A 19298-nucleotide genomic window follows, 5' to 3' on the forward strand; every position below is an offset into this window, starting at 1 on the left:
GATCTCACTGGACATCAAAAGCCTGTACCCTTCATGCGTTATTTTTCAAGTAACAAATATTTGCCTGTATAGATATTATTTGCCAAACTGTCAAATAAGTTAACAATTATTATTTGACACAAAAAACGAGCAACCATTTATTATGACATCGTCACGAAGGCAGGCTGCAATTCTTATTAATATATTAATTTTTTTTTAAACTGTTTCTGCTCTGTGGGCACTAAGATCTTTCATTTTCTGTCTATCTGTCTTTCCTTAATCTCAAGAACAATGTTAGATAGATGAAGGTCGAGACCGAATATGAAATGCTTAGGGGGTAGAATGAGCCGATTAACTATATAAAACATGTGGTTTGCACAAAAAGTCAAGCTATTTCAATCCAAAAATCTTCTAATTAGGATTTCGTTACTGGTTTTTTGTAGACTTTAAAAACCTAAAAACGCAACCGCATACTCAAAGTGATCCAAAATCTGCAGCAACTCTGGTAAACCAATTACCAAGTCAATTACCCAACTTATTTTCTAGTGTCAATTGTAACCAACAATCAACTATTCTAAAGACTAGAGAGAGTTATTAAAACATGAAATGCATTTCCTTTAATAAAAAGTACATAAATCAACTGTTCCTTGTGTGACGTGTTACTGAAGAAAGAAAAACACTAGCTTTTTATTATTTAAAGTCTCCAAAACTCTTCCCTTAAAAGGTGATAGATGACCAGTACGACTCCATTGCTAGCAGGAAAAGTATTATGTACAGTACACGGACAAGACATGACTAATCTGATGTAGAGAAATATTTTTTAAACTAAATAAATTAAAAATATGATTAAAAATTGCAGCCGAGCATTGTGTCAATGCCACAATAAATAATTGCTCGTTTAATTTTAAATTTCTATATGAGATAATTTTTGTCGATTAAGTTTGTCACAGTAAAGTTTGTCAAAGCATTTTCACAGCTTGTAAAGACTTATTGTGTTCACTGCTTTCACACAAAACTGGGCCCACAGTCTGTTAGCATCTTATGCAAGGATACACAAACAGTATACGTTCAATTAATAAAACCTTTTAAGATGTCACCATAAGAACGAAAGTACTATACTCTATCGGAACAAATTATAAATTTCACATGATTAATTAAAATTTAACAATTAATTTACAGTATTTACAGCAGAAAAAAACAATTAACACAATAATCTTAACAAATTGTTTTTATTAACTTAATAAAGAATTTTTCATCGAAATATTTACAGGAAATCCTCGTTAGTTCGAAATTTAACGGACGAAATAATCGGGACTTCAAATTATTCGAGATTTACAAATGTCTGCGCAATATGCCAAATGCCACGTAACTGTTGTAATTTGTTAAGCAAACGGAACACACAACTACGTATACAGAATGCTATTTTCGTTAATTAACTATTTATAATAATAATATAAATCTACTGCAGGTAAACAGCACTTGTCCGGTAAAACCTCATAGATTGGCAAATAGTTTTCATGAAAAGTAAAGAAGAATTCCACTAAATGTAGCCCAAATTATTTTTAAAGTGGCCCAAAAAGCAGCAAATCGCCCAAATATATTAACTCAATCTGCTACTCGTAGCCCAATTTTGTGTGAGAACATGGAGTTGAAGAGAGAAATTTTAGTGAATTTATTCAATTTATATTTTAAATATTATCTCAAATTAACTTTAAAGAAAGTAACTATTTTTTTTTGTAAAAGGAAGCACTTCGAGTCATATTGAAAAACGATTTAGTTCCTCCCAAAACGATAGGTGAATTTGATAGTCTCACTCGACTATCGGCTATAAACCGTCCGACTTCCTCCGCATGTTGGAAGTATAACGTTAGGTTCGAGCAACCTTATTGGGTGTCAATTCCGTATGAAAGGACAAAGGTCACTTTTTGTTTTGCTTTTCTATACGCTTGACATGCTCTAACGTGCTCTAGTTCTCATTCTGGTTTGGCGCCCTTACCGAGTGTCCGAATTATCAATGAACATAATCCCAGTTCTCGATCACTGGATGTCCTCGTATGCTCGATCCATCACCTCAGTAGCAACATCAGGTAGCAACGTATCTTGTAAACTCTCTCGAGTTAGATTATTTTGTCATTACGGTTGAAATCCTCTTTGGTTGTGTCGAATAACGAATTGCTTGTTGATCTAATTTATACTTAAGATACGCTTTATGTTTCATAAGAATAAGATAATTTCCATTTAAACTACTGTATATTCCATTAAAATCTGAGAAACTGGAAAAAATAGCTGTTTTCAGACTAAATAAGATAGAAGAAACATCAATTTGAAAAACTCGATTAAAATATTTTATTTCAATATAAGATTAGCAATACAGTTTCAAAACTTTTATCAATAATTACATGTTAATGTAAGGATTTTCATGCTAAAATTAAATCCATTAAGAAAATCCCTGAGAATTTTGTTTACCCGTTAGGGTAAACAAAATTGATATTCTTGCAACAAGAGTGTCCTCTTTGTTCTTTAAGCTAACTGTGTTAACATACAGGCCTAATTTATTACATAAATATTTAACAGTCTTCAATTCTTTATATTTTAAGAGAATTCATCTCAGTTTAAAGCAGAACCGGCAGAAATATAATAAGCCTTACAATATATCCAAGAATAATTTAATCTTGTGTTAGGTATCGAAACACCAGATATGGAGCATTCTCTTTTCCATGTCATTCAACCTTACATTAAGGTTTTACAGATTTTTGGAATATTTTTAAATTCGAGGAAGGATCTCTTGTGGATCAAAATCTTATTCTTTCACACTTACTTCCTCTTAATGTTCTTAATCTTATTCGTCGTGTCAGAAGATATATCAATTTACTTCACGAAATTTGATAAATTTTCCGAATTTTGTGGAGTTCCTCAATTTTGGAACATGCTTGGAAAGAATTTACGCTATATGGTTGGCGTTTGGTTATTTTTATCTCCGATCTTTTCCATTTTGTATAATGTAAATGCCTCTTTCATCAAAACAATTATAGTGAACGTCAGTCTAAATGTAAGATGTTCGCGTCAAATGATCTCTGGTTTATTAAGATATCAGGATTATATTATGTCCTATTTTACTTTCTTGGCTGTATTAGGATCTCTTGGTCTACCTAGTCTATATATATTTGGCAGGAATTATTATGGTTATAATATATACATTTATAAGGAATGCTTTTGCGTGTTTCATGTTGTAATGGGTTCACTCATTCTCAGTAATGTAATCGGCCATGGCTTCGGTTTTCTATGCACACTAACTTACCTAAGTGTTCGTTTATTAGAAACGTATGTTGAAGATATAACAACAAAAATTCAAAGGCATGTTTTGATAGAAATCGCAACTGTACTTAATGAAATTGCGCGTGTTTTCTTATTTATAAATGAAGTCGATCAAATTTTTCAAAATTTACACATGATAATTGTAACTGTTATAATACCGGTGGCAAGTGTTATCTTTCTGTTTGTGTTAGTTACTCATTCCTTAAGTTTCGAGCTGTTTCTTATAATATTTCTTGCCTCTTGGTTGGGAATTGTAATACTGATATACGTTTTCTATCTAACAAGAATTCCTTCAAAGGTATGTAGCATTTTGCATATTGTCTTTTTAAACGTTCAAATGTATTTAATAACTAACACACGGACCCGGCGATGGTCAAGAAAAATAAAGACAGATTATTTCCTAATTCTATCCCTTTTATTATATTATATTATAGTATTTTGTTTATATTTACAACGGTTATATTAAGTAAGGGTTTATCATACCCAATCTAATACATTTTAAAAATTCTTTAAATTGTCTACAGTAAGGGAATAAATAATTTTTAATTGTGTTGATTGGTCACTCGGTGTGATAAACCCTTGCGCAAGATAAACTCCGCAGTTATATAAATCAAATACTATACTATAAACAAACACTAAAACGAAAACCATATAGAGTTTGCTTAGTTCAACCTGCGATTATCACGTTTATTGCGATACTAAGCATTAAATATAATTGCATTAACAAGGAATGTTAATGAATAATATTTATAGACGCATTTTTTATATAATTATTTTAGTTCTTTAGCCATAAATTATTAAATAATCTTAAAAATCGATTTCGTGTTATTAGATAAATACAGAGGAATCTAGTTAAACTAAACCAGTTAACTCGAATTCTTCGAACTGCTTAATTGAATGGGAATTGGTATAAGTGTTTTCATAAAATCTTCGAAATTTTAATTTAAATAATGCAGTGTTCAACACTTCTAAAATCACGGTTTCACAACAAATTAAATAATACAGTTAACGTTCATCTAAAGAATAATCTAATCAGAAAACTTATGCAAAGCGAGGAACCAGGTTCCATTGTATTCTGAGCTGTTTTTGTTTTTTATATAGAAAACAATAATCATAAGCGTTTCCTAATGAAATATTTCATTTTCTTAGGTGGAAGAATTTCACTCCTGTATTATGGACATTTATTTTCAGACAGATCAGCATAAAACTAACGTATTCAATATTATTAATAATTACGATTTTCAAATTATGTATTTAATTAATATATTTATGAAAGTCTTTTTCTGTTTTTCAGCCTTTAATATTATTATATCTTATGAAGGCAAACATTGGGTTCAAAAGTAAAAATTTCTTCTTCTTCTGTAAACACTCAGTTTTAAATGTAAGTAAATTCACGTTTTTTATTTTTATTTTTAACACGTAGTAAATAAAATTAAAATTCTATAAACTCGAAAGTTTGCTTTATTGGAGTTTATTCACAAACATCACTAACTTGACTCGGACATCAACGCGTATGTTAGTGATACGTTACTTTAATATAAGTTCCCAACTCCAATAAAACACATATTTCCATTTATGAATATAATACATTTGATTTAATATTTAAAAAATTCTTTTCCAGTATGTCATTGAATACACCACGCAATTCATTGCGTTTTTTCTAATGGGAAACTCGCATTCTGTGGAATATTGCGTTGAAAATGGCCAAATATTTTTCGAAAATAACGAATAATATCAGCGCTTTTTAACTTTTGCATATACTTTGCCTAGTTACTTGGTGTCTAACGATGTAAATATGACTAGTAAATATTGTTCGTATTCATTAGAATGAGAATTTGGATACGTGAATAATATGTAATTCCTGATAATACGATTCGATTAACCCTATAGCGTTATCTAAACATTGCCATTATGTTGCCGTTATGTAAACCCGAAGACAGTTACAAAACATTTGAATGAAACAAATTTAGCATTGGAAATCAGTGGTGGAAAAGGAGCGGATTCGTAATTTAGGTCTACATTTCTACATACTTTCAAACACGTTTAACATTTCCTTTAGTTATTCCTAGAGCCTTCATTAATATAAGACATTCATACGCAACAAGAAGGATCCAGGTTCGATCTCCGATAACAAATTTTGTATTAGGAAATTTTTCTTAATCATTACTTTGCATTACGGAATTTATCCCATCCCATTATTCTTTCTAATTCGGTACCTATAATAATTAAAACTTAATGCGTGTGTACTCTGTTATATTTAATTTTAATGTTATAAATTATATAAATAATGCGATAAAGCAGAAGAAAAGCTTTTAGACTTTGGAAGAGAAACGATAGTCAAGCTGATTAAAACAGATGTTTGTTTGATTGATTTCATTTATAACAACGTGTTATATAAAAGAAATTATATATCATACTTTAAAACACAAAATATTTAGAAAAATAAAATATTTTCTTTTGCCGTTATCATTTATCAGCAGTAGGATGCTCTTAGAAAGGGATTACAAGCGATAAAACTGCTTTTTAATTTTTCTATTTTTACTTTTACATTTATTTATGTTTAATATTTTATACACGACTGTAGCAATTGTAACAAATCTATTCGTCGTTTATAAGATTGTAATTGTTAAATTAGATTCTAAAATCATAATTGACACGCATCTGTAAAAATTATGCTATAATAAAGTAATTTTAACTGAGGGATTTAGTGTTTCTCTGTGAGTCGACCAGACATCGCTGGATCTTCCTCAATGTTTTCTACAAAGTGTAACAAGTTTTGTAAATAGCGGAAGCATCTGGCTTGTCGAAAAAGGAATTTGTAAATGAATACTTACACCTTCCTATCAATTGCAAAATTTTTATATTATTTTGTGAATTTAAATTATTAAAATGGTTCATAAAGGACAGCAAATTAGGTCGGAAGTTAGAAATATGACATATCCGAATAATAATGTTTAACTTTCAATTCCGGTATCGAATCATTTTAACCAATTATATAAACAAATTAATTTTTACACGTTGTATTAAACTGTGAATTTCACTTACAATAACAATTTAAACTAGATAAATGCAAGTAGTAGTGGTTTGAGTAGCACTGATCACAAAATTAATTTCACGAGACATATTGATCACAAATTTAAATTAATTATTAAATGTTTTTATAAATTTGAATTAAATTCATTTTATTTTGACAATAAGGTAAAGTTTCTGTATTAATTATTAAATGAATAAAAATTTATTGAGTAAGTTAAAATGGTTCAATTTTTGCAGGCTGGTAACTAAATTTCTTTTTAAAATATATCAACTAGATATGTACTTACAATTCGTCGTGTTGAAACTTCTAATGAAAAATTACTTTTTATTTTTACTTAAATTTAAAAATATCGCGGTTGAGAATATTTGCTATACTAATATTTCAGTAAATTTAAGACATGCAATTTGAAATAATGTTATAACAAAAAGACAAAGTTTAATATATTCTTTCTAATTATTAAATTAATTTGCATTAATAATTTTTACAATTTGTTCTAATACGGAAATAGTTCAATATAATAATTATTTAAATTATATTTCTTACTTATTTATTAAATACCTATACAATGTATTCACTTTGAAAATAACTGTTTTTTGTTTAAGAATTGTTCGTAAGATAGAATTTCGCAAAAAGAACATTTCTTTTAAAAATATTTGTGGTAATAACAATTTTTTAAAGTATTATCCAATCTTCGGCTCCCAAGAAGTTCGATGTCTAAATAATTGTAGTTCCATTTAAAAAATAAAAATTTCTATCTGTTCATTTTTTGTCAATTTTTGAGGATTTAGGTACCCCCAACTTTTCAATGTCAAATGATGGAATTTTTATGTTATATATTGCTTCGGTTAAGTTTAAAAAATTAAATTAAATATTTCCTCCTTGTAATAAATTATATTGTACTTTTTATATAAGTTAAATAAAATTTCATATACAGTAGAGAGTCGAAAATCGGAATCAATTGGTGACTGGGGTTGTTCAGATTAGGGATTTGTTCCGATTACCCATTATGTACGAAAAAATACATTAACCTGTCCGATGTTTAAATTTTTCTCCGTTGCGTGTCGCTTCGTGTTGAATTTTTCTCCGTTGCGTGACGCTTCGCGTTGAATTTTCGTCGACTTTAAGCCTAACGAAAATTTTTATAATAATAATCAAGGCTATTGTATGGTTAAAAATTATTTCTTTATTTTGTACAAACAAAATAAATATATTGAAGAATATAAAAACATGAAAATTATACGCTAGAAGTAAATCTAGTATCAAAAACGTTCGATTCAGCATGACATAGTCCGACTGAAAATCGTTCCGATTACCGGCCATTCCGATTACCGGCGTTCCGATTAACAACTCTCTACTGTACCTTACTAATGACATTCCAAATTTAACAGATTTTTTTATCTCGTGGTGATAAATTATCAAAAGTAATGAATTGATTAACAGTATAAAATTTCCTGATTGCGAGGGAAAGTACATTTATACATTATTAGAATACAAATTATTAAAAAGTTTAACAGAACAATGGTTGTAATGGTTGTTTTATAATCAATTACATTTTAGTTTTACTTTGATGTATGTAACAATAAGTTAAATTACAATTCACTTTTTATATTAAAATAATAGCAATACAACGGTATATATATTTAACCCTTTGTTGACTGCGGCGTATTTATACGCCAACCGAACCTGTTTTAAAATGTTTCCGGCATAAGAATACGCCTGTGAGTTTAAATTGAATTTTTGTTGAGACTATACATGAGAGACACAAGCAGTTTTCGCGATCGTACACTTCCGTTTTTATTTTACATAGTTATTTTTTATTTGGATTTTATTTTTAAATAAATTCGTCATTTTCGATTTTTTAAATGAACATACTGCTTAGATAGAAGTTGGTCATGTTTATATTGATGTAAGTGTTTCATTTTCTGTCTGTTTCTTTAATTTTTTTCGCTAGTTTTGTGATATCACGTGTTTATTTAGTTAATCACATATTTGTATTATACTTTTCCTAATTTCTGATGATGATGATTATTATTTTTTTAATCGTAAGTGCAATGTATAGAAGTCACTTCTGTTATTTTATATTGTAATAATTGAAAAATATTGTTCTACTTCAAACTAATGATTATAATATGTTTATAAAGGTCAGGATTATTAGCAATTGCAGCTGGAGGTTACGTAGAGTCATTTTGATACCAATATAAAAGTACGAAAACTGTTTTTTTTTCTTATCAATAAAAAGCTTATTATTTTATTAGGAGTCGTTTAAATTACAGTGTAATTTTTACATTGTACTTGGGAAAATGTTTCTAAGACTAAACAATTCGTTTTGTCAGATTAGAATGTACTTTTTTAAAATTTTATAATCAAATTCATTTGCTGTAATTAATGTAAATTTTTTTCTTTATTTCGTTAGTTTTTGTACTAATTTATGCTGTTATACATTTGTTATTCATCTCTCTCTGTAATTTTTGAAATGTTATTCGATTTTGTTAATTAATTTACAAAATATAATAGTCAAAAATATTGTAAACAAAAGCACGTGTTTCCGCTTCCGCGGTCACGTGACAGGTCATGTGACCGCAGGGACACCTGCAGCAGGTAAGGTGACGCCATTCTATTTCCTGTGACCTACTTATGACGTATTACGTATGACGTTGAGCTATCTAAGAATCAAAATAATTTAAAATATTAAATGTTTTCTATTATTTAAAAGCATTATTTCAGTAAATAAATTCAGTTTTTATTGTTTAGATATTAATGATAAATTAAACTTAAATATATTAGAATTATAAATGATGAATTTTATAATAATAATAATAATAATAAATTATCAAAATAAGATATACAGGTAATACATTCTAGTTATTATTTTGTAATATATTAATAAGTTGATTTTTTTTATAATATATAAAATATATTATTTGTGTATGTAACAGATAGTTACTATTGTGATCGCCAGATGACAGAAATGTAAACGTAATATACCAATTCTGTTCTCATTTTTTTTAATTAAAAAATTCAAATAATTCAACATCATTCAAAATATGTGAAAATACATAATTCTAAACGTTAACATTTTTTTGAACCAAATTAGAAGTAACATTTCTTATATATATATATATATAGATTTTTTTCATAAATAGTAACTTTATATATAGCATATTTTTTTTGTTTAACAAAAAGAGAGGCTGTAAAAATAAGTGTATAAATATTTTAGTTTTTTTTAAAGGCGAACACAAAATTTACACTACAATGTATTAACAGGTAAATAAATAATTTGGGAAGGCCTTTGGTTTAAAATTTCATTACAAGATGGCATACATATAGCCTGTCATAAATGGTGATGTGGAGAACCCGATTTGAATTACGGATTCTGCCCTGCCGATACGTCACAGAGAACTCGAACAACCAAATATCATAACACAAAAAACCTTTATTACAGTTCTCAATTTCCCCACCAGTACTGTAATTCCCGCCGTAGTTGCCTTTATATCATATTCATATTCTCAGGATCATATTCATTTCTTCAGCAGAAAACCAACAGCAGAAAACGAATATACAGTATATGTACCGTCGAACTGACGATAATCGCGCCATCGGAGCGAACCTGCTACTTCGACCCCCTAAATATTTTCTTAGATTATTGGTCCTTTGTTCAACTTGTCTGCTCCGATTGTCATCGTACTCAGAACGTTTACTACCGTTTCCGCGATTTCAGGCACTTTTACTTCCGTCGCAAAATATTATACTTTTATAGTATCTGCATAACAATACACTCGAGTGAAAATGTATATGTATAAAGCCTGGACTCCACATTACCTGAAAACAGAAACTCAGAAACAGAACTGAAACATACAAAGTTTTCGTTTCAGTTATGTTTTCGTTTTAACTTGACTCCACTAGCACCGAAATGAACTTTACGTGTAAATGCGCCATCTGTTGATTAGTTCGGTAATTGTCGTAAAGTTACAAACATGGACGACGCTATGGATTTTGCCATGCTTTCTCTTCATTTGTTAACATTGCAATTGTTGATGCATTCGAAACCTCGCCGAAATCATCGTTTCTGGATGAGGAAAATATTCCGCGACGGAGAGAAATATGGATTGAATTCTTCCCTCGTTAGAGAGTTGAGGTTTCGGGATCAAGAATTTTACTTCAAGTAAATATGCAATTTAACTATTATATTTATCATGTGTTGAATAATATGTGTACATATATTAATATTAAAATAATATTCCGTTCAGTTTTATGCGGATGACTCCGGATGTGTTCGATAATATATTGGAGAAGGTTTCTTCCTTGGTAGAGAAGAGAGACACGTTTTGGCGAAAAAGCATATCATCAAATGAAAGATTGACTTTAACTTTATGGTAAATAGCCTATACGTTGTTATTATTTAATCTGATATTTGCCAACATTTAGAATAAAGTCACAAAAGTTTCCGTGTGACATACCCTTGTAATTGCCTTAAATTTAATAATTGTTCTGTTATTGATGATTTCTAGCACAAACACTGCTTTTATATTTTTCATTTAGAGATATAGTTAATTTTTTAAAATATTTATTTTAACCCATTGCAGTAGCTTACTTAAATTACTACTACCTTAATTTTTTCTTTGTATATTTTGACAAAAAACTATTTTACAGGTTTCTAGCAACCGGAGAGGCCTAACGAAGTCTGAGCTTTTCATTTCGAATTGGAAGGCAGACTATACGGAAAATTATACCTGAAACATGTAAAGCCATTTGGAAATGTTTCCAGAAAGAATATATGGCATTTCCATCAACTCCAGCAGATTGGAAAAAAATTTCTGATGGTTTTGAAAGAAGATGGCAACTACCTCACTGCTGTGATAATATTGATGGAAAGCATGTTGTTAGAGAGTGTCCAAAGAAAACTTGTAGTCTGAATTATAACTATAAGGGAACTTTTAGTACGGTGTTACTAGCCATATCTGATGCACATTATCGCTTTCTGATGATTGATTATGGGCATTATGGTAGTGAATCAGATGGTGGAATACTAAGAAAAAGTGTATTTGGTCAGCATCTGATCAATGGAAAGTTAACCTTTCCAAAAGAAGATGCTTTGCCAAATTCAAATACACTATTCCCTTATTTTATAATTGGGGATGAAGCCTTTCCTTTAAGGCATAATTTGTTGCGTCCCTATCCCAGACATTCTGAGTTTAGTCGCTCGGAAAAATATTCAATTATAGATTAAGCAGAGGCCGGCGTGTTGTAGAGCAGCACGATTTCGTATCTTAAGGAGACTGTTAAATTATGACGACGAATCAGTCAAAAGCATGGTGCTTGCTAGTTGCGTTCTGCCAGGCTATTTCAGAGATGTCATGATCAAAGGAGGGAGGAACTGCGAATGCAGTACCTCTCTTACCAGAGAGGGTATAAGGAGGCCATTAAGAAGGCAAAACTTGATTCTTGGAAGTCCTTCTGCGCAGGTGCAGGTAAAGACCCATGGGGGTTTATATATAAGCTATGTGTAAACAAACTCAAAACTCCTAGTTTTTTTAGTAGTAATATTGATAGCCCTGCCAGTCTTGAGACCACAGTTTCCGGCCTTTTCGATTATTTCTGTCCTTCTGACTCCCTCGTGGAGGACACTCCCGAGCACTCTGCAATTAGAAGATGCAGGAATGATGGTGAGCTCTCAGAGGATGACCCGCCTTTTACCTTTTCTGAGGTCAATGACTCTATAAACCGTCTCCCAAGGAACAAAGCCACGGGTCTAGATGGGATAAACAAAGACATTATTCTAACAATATGGAAAACCTGCCCAGATCTACTTCTCAGCATTCTCAACTTTTGCCTCAAGTTCGGTATCTTCCCTCAGCCATGGAAGAGGGCTCTTTTTGTTTTAATTCCGAAAAATCGGGGAAAACCTGTTGACATTCAAAACATGCGAAATATCTCCTTGTTGTCAATCTTGGGGAAGATCTTAGATAGGCTCCTTTTTAATCGCATTTATTGGTTTTGGGAATCCAGAGGACTGTTCCATGATTCCCAATATGGTTTCCGGTGCCAGCGTGGAGCTGTTGATGCATTGATGGACTTAGTTGGGCACATCAAACATTTGCTACGAAGCAACAAATTTGTCTTTGGCCTCAGCCTAGATCTGAAAAATGCATTCAATTCGGCCTGGTGGCCGCAAATTTTACGCAGATTGGGTGAGAGCAATTGTCCGGCTAACTTATTCCATCTTGCTGCTAATTATTTTAAGGATAGAGAAGCAATTATCTCTCTGGGGCATCTTCAATTTACACGTAAGCTACAACGTGGCTGTCCACAGGGGTCTGTTTGTGGGCCCCTGTTCTGGGATATTTTATTCGATAACTTCTTCCGTACTGATTTCGGCTACCAATGTCGTGTCTATGCATATGCAGACGATGCCTTCTTGGTTTTTCCTGCTCCATCAAGAAACTACATAGAAAGGGCAGCTACTGACATTCTTAAGAAAGTGTACAACTGGGGTATGAGTAATAAACTCAGTTTTAACATGGCAAAAACTAAGGGAATCGTTTTCTCCTCTCCGGGTGCCTCCGATCTTTACAGACGTGTACCTTGTATCAGGTTTCGTAATGAATCGATAAAGGTTGTAAGTCATCTCACTTTCCTTGGGGTTGTGATTGATCATAAACTCTCTTGGAAACAGCATATAAAACACATTACTAGTCGAAGTAACTTGACCTTTAATGGTCTTTTAAGGGTCGCTAGATGTAATTGGGGCCTCGGTCTTGAGGCAACTAATGCCATATATGATTGCCTGTTTTTACCAACCATTTCATATGCATCTGCTGTTTGGAGCGCTGCTGCCTCTCAATCTCATAACCATCGGCTTCTGAGGTCTGCACAACGGATTGCCTTATTACGACTTACCAGGTGCTATTCCACTGTTTCAAATGCAGCCCTCCCTGTTGTGGCTGGGAAGCTCCCCATCCTACAGTTTCTCCAATTTAATAGCAAACGTTTCTGTATCTCTAGGGGCAGGGATGTTGATATTAATGGAACCATCTTTAATGCCACCATGTTTGAATTAGACAGGCCTGTATCTACACTCCCACATCCTGCTTTAAGGAAGGGACTCTCTCCTCGCGTTACCTCTACAGAGATTGAAGCTTTTACAGATGGATCCAAATCGACGGATGGCACGGCAAGTGCCTTTGTGATCTTTCAGGCCGGTGAAGAGGTCTACAATAATTCCTTTGCTCTACACCCAGAATGCTCTGTCTTCCAAGCTGAGATCTTTGCTGTGCTGATGGCAATCAACTGGTGCAACACTAACTTTGTGAACAAACTGATAAACATCTTCACAGACAGTGCTGCGACTGTTGCTGTTTTGGGGAATAAAGATAACACTCACCCTGTTGCGAACGACATCTTCGCTGCAGCTTCTACGTCTTTTAACAAATATGCCATCAATTGGATCAAAGGACACAGCGGCATTCCGGGTAATGAACGGGCTGACTTTCTGGCACGAAACGTAACGCCTAATCCTGATACCCCTCCTGCCTACAATCTCATTCCTAAGTCAAGACTTAAATACCTTATCTGGGACAATGCCTTGGAGACCTGGCAACTGGATTGGGACAAGATCCCAGAACAACACATAACAAGACGTTTTATCCCAAAGGTCAAGGAACGTATTCAAAGCAAATGGATTCAACCCACACATGATTTAGTCCAATTTTTGACTGAACACGGGCGCTTTCGTGCTTACCTGAAAAGGTTTCACCATTCTAATTCTGACTGCTGTCAGCTCTGTGGGGTGCGGGACGGTGTCATGCACTATTTATACAACTGTCCTATGCTGGATGACATTAGGCATCAGTGCATGCAGCATGCCAATATAAGCAATCTAGACTGGCCAGTAAAGCCTGATTTTTTTCTACAAAACAACAGCAACTTTAACTTGTTAAAGAAATTTGTTGCACTCTACTCCATTAGATGTGGGATCCGTTGACCTGCTCTCTTGTGATCCGATTCACTCTAGCCTTGATGCCAATGTTTTTACATGCCTTGCTCTGCTATTACAGCATTTAGACTTTGATGTACAGTAATTTTATTTTAGTTATAGTGCACTTTTATTTTTTTTTAATCATTTATTTAATTTTTATTCTTTTTTATTTTAATTCATTTATGTTATTTATTTTATTTTATTTTATTTCCCTTTTCTCTGCCATTTTATTGTATCCCTTCTATGACTAACGGCATGTATCTACTATGTACTTTTTGTATTTCTGCCTGGCTGTGCTCAGCGGTGCCAGAGAATAAAGATTATTTGACTGACTGACTGACTGTCGTTCTCCACAATATACTTATTCAGAAATCTGCAGCATATTGCCCAAATGGATATGCTGATTATGAAGATTCTGATCATAATCAGAACGAAGGTATATGGAGATCCGAAAATATAACTCTCGAAAATCTTAAAGTCAGCAGCAATATGTACAATAAAGAGGCAAAAAGTCTCAGGAATGTTTATAAAGATTATTTATGTAATGAGGGAGCTGTATTTTGGCAAGAAAAATTAATTCAATCTCAACCTAAAGTATAGTATACTTTATATAGGTTGTATTAGCTCAGAGTAAATATTACTCCTCTGAGCTAATACAATATATTTTTATTGAGTAAATACCCTGTAGCTGTAATGTTTTAAATCTGTTATTTTGTGAAAAAATAAAACAAACACAAGTATCTTGGAATTGTTAATCTTAATTATATATATAGTTTTTAACTTCTTAATGTAGACAATTCCTATTATTAGTCTGTTACAAAAGAACAGGAACACCACTTAAAAGTCTCTTAAAAATTTAATTTATCATAATAATAATTAAAATTATCATGACTAGGGTGAGATATCATCATTTTTAACTGTCATGGTGGCTTTTGATGTTATATAAATATTTTTAATAATGCTATTCAAAATGTTTTCCAACAAGATAAAAATTATGGGCAAAAAAAAGGAAGTCAGGATGGCCTAAATGTTTAACATCCAGGAATGAGAGAGAAGTTTTGAAGCTTATAACTAATAAAAACATGTCAACAAGGCTAGCTGCTGCTGAATTACCACTAGATGTATCTCATACAACTGTTTGGAGAACTTTAAAAAACAATGACAATGTAAAATATTTTAAAATGAAAATTATTAAATTATTTAAAAATTTTTCAACTTTTGGAGGTAAAACTGATTTAGTATTTGTTAACAAAATATGATTACATTTGATGCATTAATTGGAGGTCATAAATGGCAGTTTCAATGAGATAATGCACCTGTTCATGCCTCAATGTCAACAAAAAATTGGGTTAAAAAAGAAAATATTGATGTAATTGACTGGCCTTCATGTAGTCCAGATTTAAATCCCATTGAAAATTTATGGGGGATTTTAGCAGCCATTGTTTATCAAAATGGGAAACAATATGAATCTGTAAATCAATTGAAAATTGCAATAATGAATACATGGGATGAAATTAGGAATGAACAATTAATAAATTTAATAAACTCCATGCCTGACAGAATTTTTCAAGTAATGTAGCCAAAGGGGATGAAACCAAATATTAAAAGTGTTTAAAATATATTTAACATTTATTTTTCTGTAATTTTAGAAAGTGTACTATACTTTTGTAACAAGTAAAAAGTGAAAAACTGTGATAACTTATTATTATTATTATTAAAAGATAAAAAGCTTGAAAATGATATTTTTGTTATTTTTTTAAAACATATAAAACTGTTTTCTATAAAAAATTTAAATACATTTTGAAAAATCACAAAATTTGTGTTGTTCCTATACTTTTGTAACACACTGTATAAAAACTAATAATTTATGCAGGGAATATTATTCAGGAGGCCTTTGAATTAAATGAAACAATATCATATGGATGTTATATGTAGATGAAAGTTATATGATTGCACTTTATATTCTACATTGCATGAATCTTGGAAAAAATTCTAGAGGGACAAGGTAGAGAGAGGGAGTGTGAAGTGCCAATGTCCAAGAGTGAAATAAAAGATTAGAGGTTTTTTTTGTGCAGAAATTTTTGACTATTCGAGTTCTGTATGTCGAACCGGCGGGGCAGAATCCGTTAAATCAGAGTGGGTTCCCTACAGACAGTATATAATATTTTCAGACACATGAATCAAATTTAAATAAATTATGTAAAGAATGAAATGAAAACTTCATTGAAGTTCAATTTGAATCAACTGCTTATATTGAAACATCTTTTATTAAAAACACTATAAACTACAATAATTATTAAAAATCATCATTTGCTTTTTCTTTCTCTTGCATTAACAATTCAATCCCATGAATTGCCTCTTGCCTGTTTCGAGGATTCAAGTTCCTCAATCTGGCATCAAGGTATTCACAAAACGTTGATACTAGATCTGGTTGCTTCTCTTCTTTTGTTTTTTTTTTTTTAAAATACTCTGATATATTTTTTGTCGTCTCTTCCAAGTCCTTATATATACTTTTTTCCTTTCGAGATTTTTCATAATTATTACTCTTGCTTGAATTGAAAAATTAGATTCATCAGCACACACATTATACAACAATAAATTATATCTTATATATAAAATTCTCGTGTCACAATTTTTGTTACCGTACTCCTCCGAAACGGCTTTACCGATTTTTACCAAATTTTATATGCATATTCAATAGGTCTGAGAATCGGCTACTATCTATTTTTCATACCCCTACACCATTTCCCCCCTTTCAAAAATATATTTATATATGAATTAAGGCTTTTATGTCCAACAGATGGCGCTAACTTCCGACGACCTAAGTTTGCTTTTCTGTGAGATTATGCTTTTCTGTGAGAATGGACTGAAGCAGATCATTTTCTATCTATCTATATAAATAAAATATAACGTTCGTTTGTTCCTACCGATTCCTTTGAAATTTTGACACAACGTTGCATTCGAATACGCACGTGTTTTTATATAATATACATGTCGAAATTTCCCCCAGTGGGGGGAGATGGACGGGATTAAGGCTTACCGTGAAGAACTCGGCTTCTATTATACTATTTTACGTGCGGTTTTTTGCGTTTTTAATTGCGTTTTAATAGGTTACGTCAACAGAATATACACTAAAAAGGGATTTTTGGATATTCCCCAGCGGGAAAAGTGACGGGATTAAGGCTTACTGTGAAGAACTCGGCTTTTATTATACTATTTTAGATGCGTTTTTGATTGCGTTTTAATAGGGTACGTCAAGAGAATGTACACTAAGAAGGGATTTTTTGAAATTCCCCTTACGGGGGAAGTGTTATACATTTATAATACATACATTTTGAGCCACAACAACGTGGCCGGGTCAGCTAGTATTCAATATAATCATACCTTGGTATATTAAAAACATCTGAATTTTCTGTTTGTGAAATGCTGAAAATAATTTATAATAATCAGTTGTTTAAAAATTTATAGTACATTATATAGGTTTATTATATTTAAAGTAGTTCAAAGTGTACATACTTTTGCATTTGAGTTTCACTCATTGGAATATCTTCATTACTAAAAATAAGTGTCTTATTTAAGTATACCAATAATAATTTGTTCACATAAATAATTATAAAGCATAATAAGTATATTACTTTGATTGAGAGAGTGACGTGCAGGATACTATCTCAATATTATCTTCATCTTCAAGTATGAAATTTGATATTTCCTTTAATGGGGACATATTGCTAACTGAACTGTAGAAAAAAAAATTTAAATTTTAAATTGAAAACAAATCAGGTAGATAGTAGTTTAAATTTTAGTCGAAAAACATAGATACTAATGAAAGAATAATAATCCCTGCAGCTATATTTTACAACCAAAAGCATTTATTTTAATTATTTTTTGTTAGATTTTCTTAAAAATGCGTTTTTAAGGGGTATTTTCTTCACGGCAATTTTTTCGATAGATGTTTAATAAACTTACCTTGCACATTCACTCGAATAATCTCTCAGGACGCTATCCATGGCATCATATAAATGCCATGTGGTTTTATATATCTCCCTTGTCTCACTACCACTGGCTAAACTCTCTCGAATTTTTTTCCTCTCCTTATTATAACGGTCCCTCTGCACCTTCCACTTTTGTTCTGCTTCATTTTCTACTTAAAGCATTTCATAATTAAACGATTCCACTTTAGGAGTTCAATGCAGTATATCAAACTTTCTTACCATTCAATCCAAATTTCACAGCTATCGCACTCCATATCGTGCGTTTCAACCCTATATCTTTGAATTCCTTACATTTTTTATCGTACAGACATCTGTATTTTCTTACTTCTTCGATGAATAATTCCATAACTTCATTTCCATAATTCCATTTGTTTCCTCATCCTTTTCGCTACATTTTCAGCCATTACGACAATCAAACTACTCGTGCTAATACACGTGACTACGCATCACAAAATCCTCGCGTATTTTTTTTTTTTTTTTTTTTTTTTTTTTTTTTGGTTGCAGTGCGACAGAAGCGCGGAACGAAAACGGAAAAGTTAAATAATTTTTAACTCTGCTTTCAGTCTTGTTTCTGTCCAACAGAACGTTCCAAAACCGGAAGTTTCGTCAGTTTGGCTTTTAGTTTTACGATTACGTCGCGGATTACGGTAATGTGGAGTCTAGGCTTAATATTGATATGCTTTATATATTCCGATTTAAAGTGAAATACGTCTAATAGAGATTTTATATTACACGTAGAAAAACTGTAATGACATGTATAAGAGTTAAATGCCTTATATAAATAAAGCCAATATTTGCAAAAATTAGAAATAAGTTTTATATATTCACAAATATTTATTTTCCCAAATAAAAGGATTTTTGATAAATTAATTTAAGAAACAATTATAATATGATTCTAGGTAAAATTTTGAAAAACATACAGCAATATTAGTGATATATTTATGATAAAAATTAAGAAACAGATCGATTCTAAAAATTATTATTAAATTATGAAATTTATAAT

At 31.4% G+C, this 19298-nt stretch overlaps 2 protein-coding genes across 2 annotated transcripts in view; both read left to right on the plus strand.

Annotated features, from left to right (window-relative positions):
- LOC136976127 (uncharacterized) overlaps window positions 1-19298 on the plus strand; it is a 149795-nt gene that overhangs the window by 45124 nt on the left and 85373 nt on the right. The gene's annotated exons all lie outside the window — the stretch shown is intronic.
- On the plus strand, window positions 11103-11555 carry LOC136976025 (uncharacterized). Its single transcript, XM_067271223.1, has one exon. The coding sequence runs from the start codon at window positions 11103-11105 to the stop codon at window positions 11553-11555; it is 453 nt and encodes a 150-aa protein (XP_067127324.1).

The sequence above is a fragment of the Centruroides vittatus genome, unplaced genomic scaffold (assembly GCF_030686945.1).
Source record: "Centruroides vittatus isolate TY-2023 unplaced genomic scaffold, ASM3068694v2 contig_1109, whole genome shotgun sequence".
Classification (NCBI taxonomy): Eukaryota; Metazoa; Arthropoda; class Arachnida; order Scorpiones; family Buthidae; genus Centruroides; species Centruroides vittatus.

Coding starts and splice junctions, on each gene's coding strand:
- LOC136976025 (XM_067271223.1), top strand. CDS start 11,103: ATGGCATTTCCATCAACTCCAGCAGATTGGAAAAAAATTTCTGATGGT.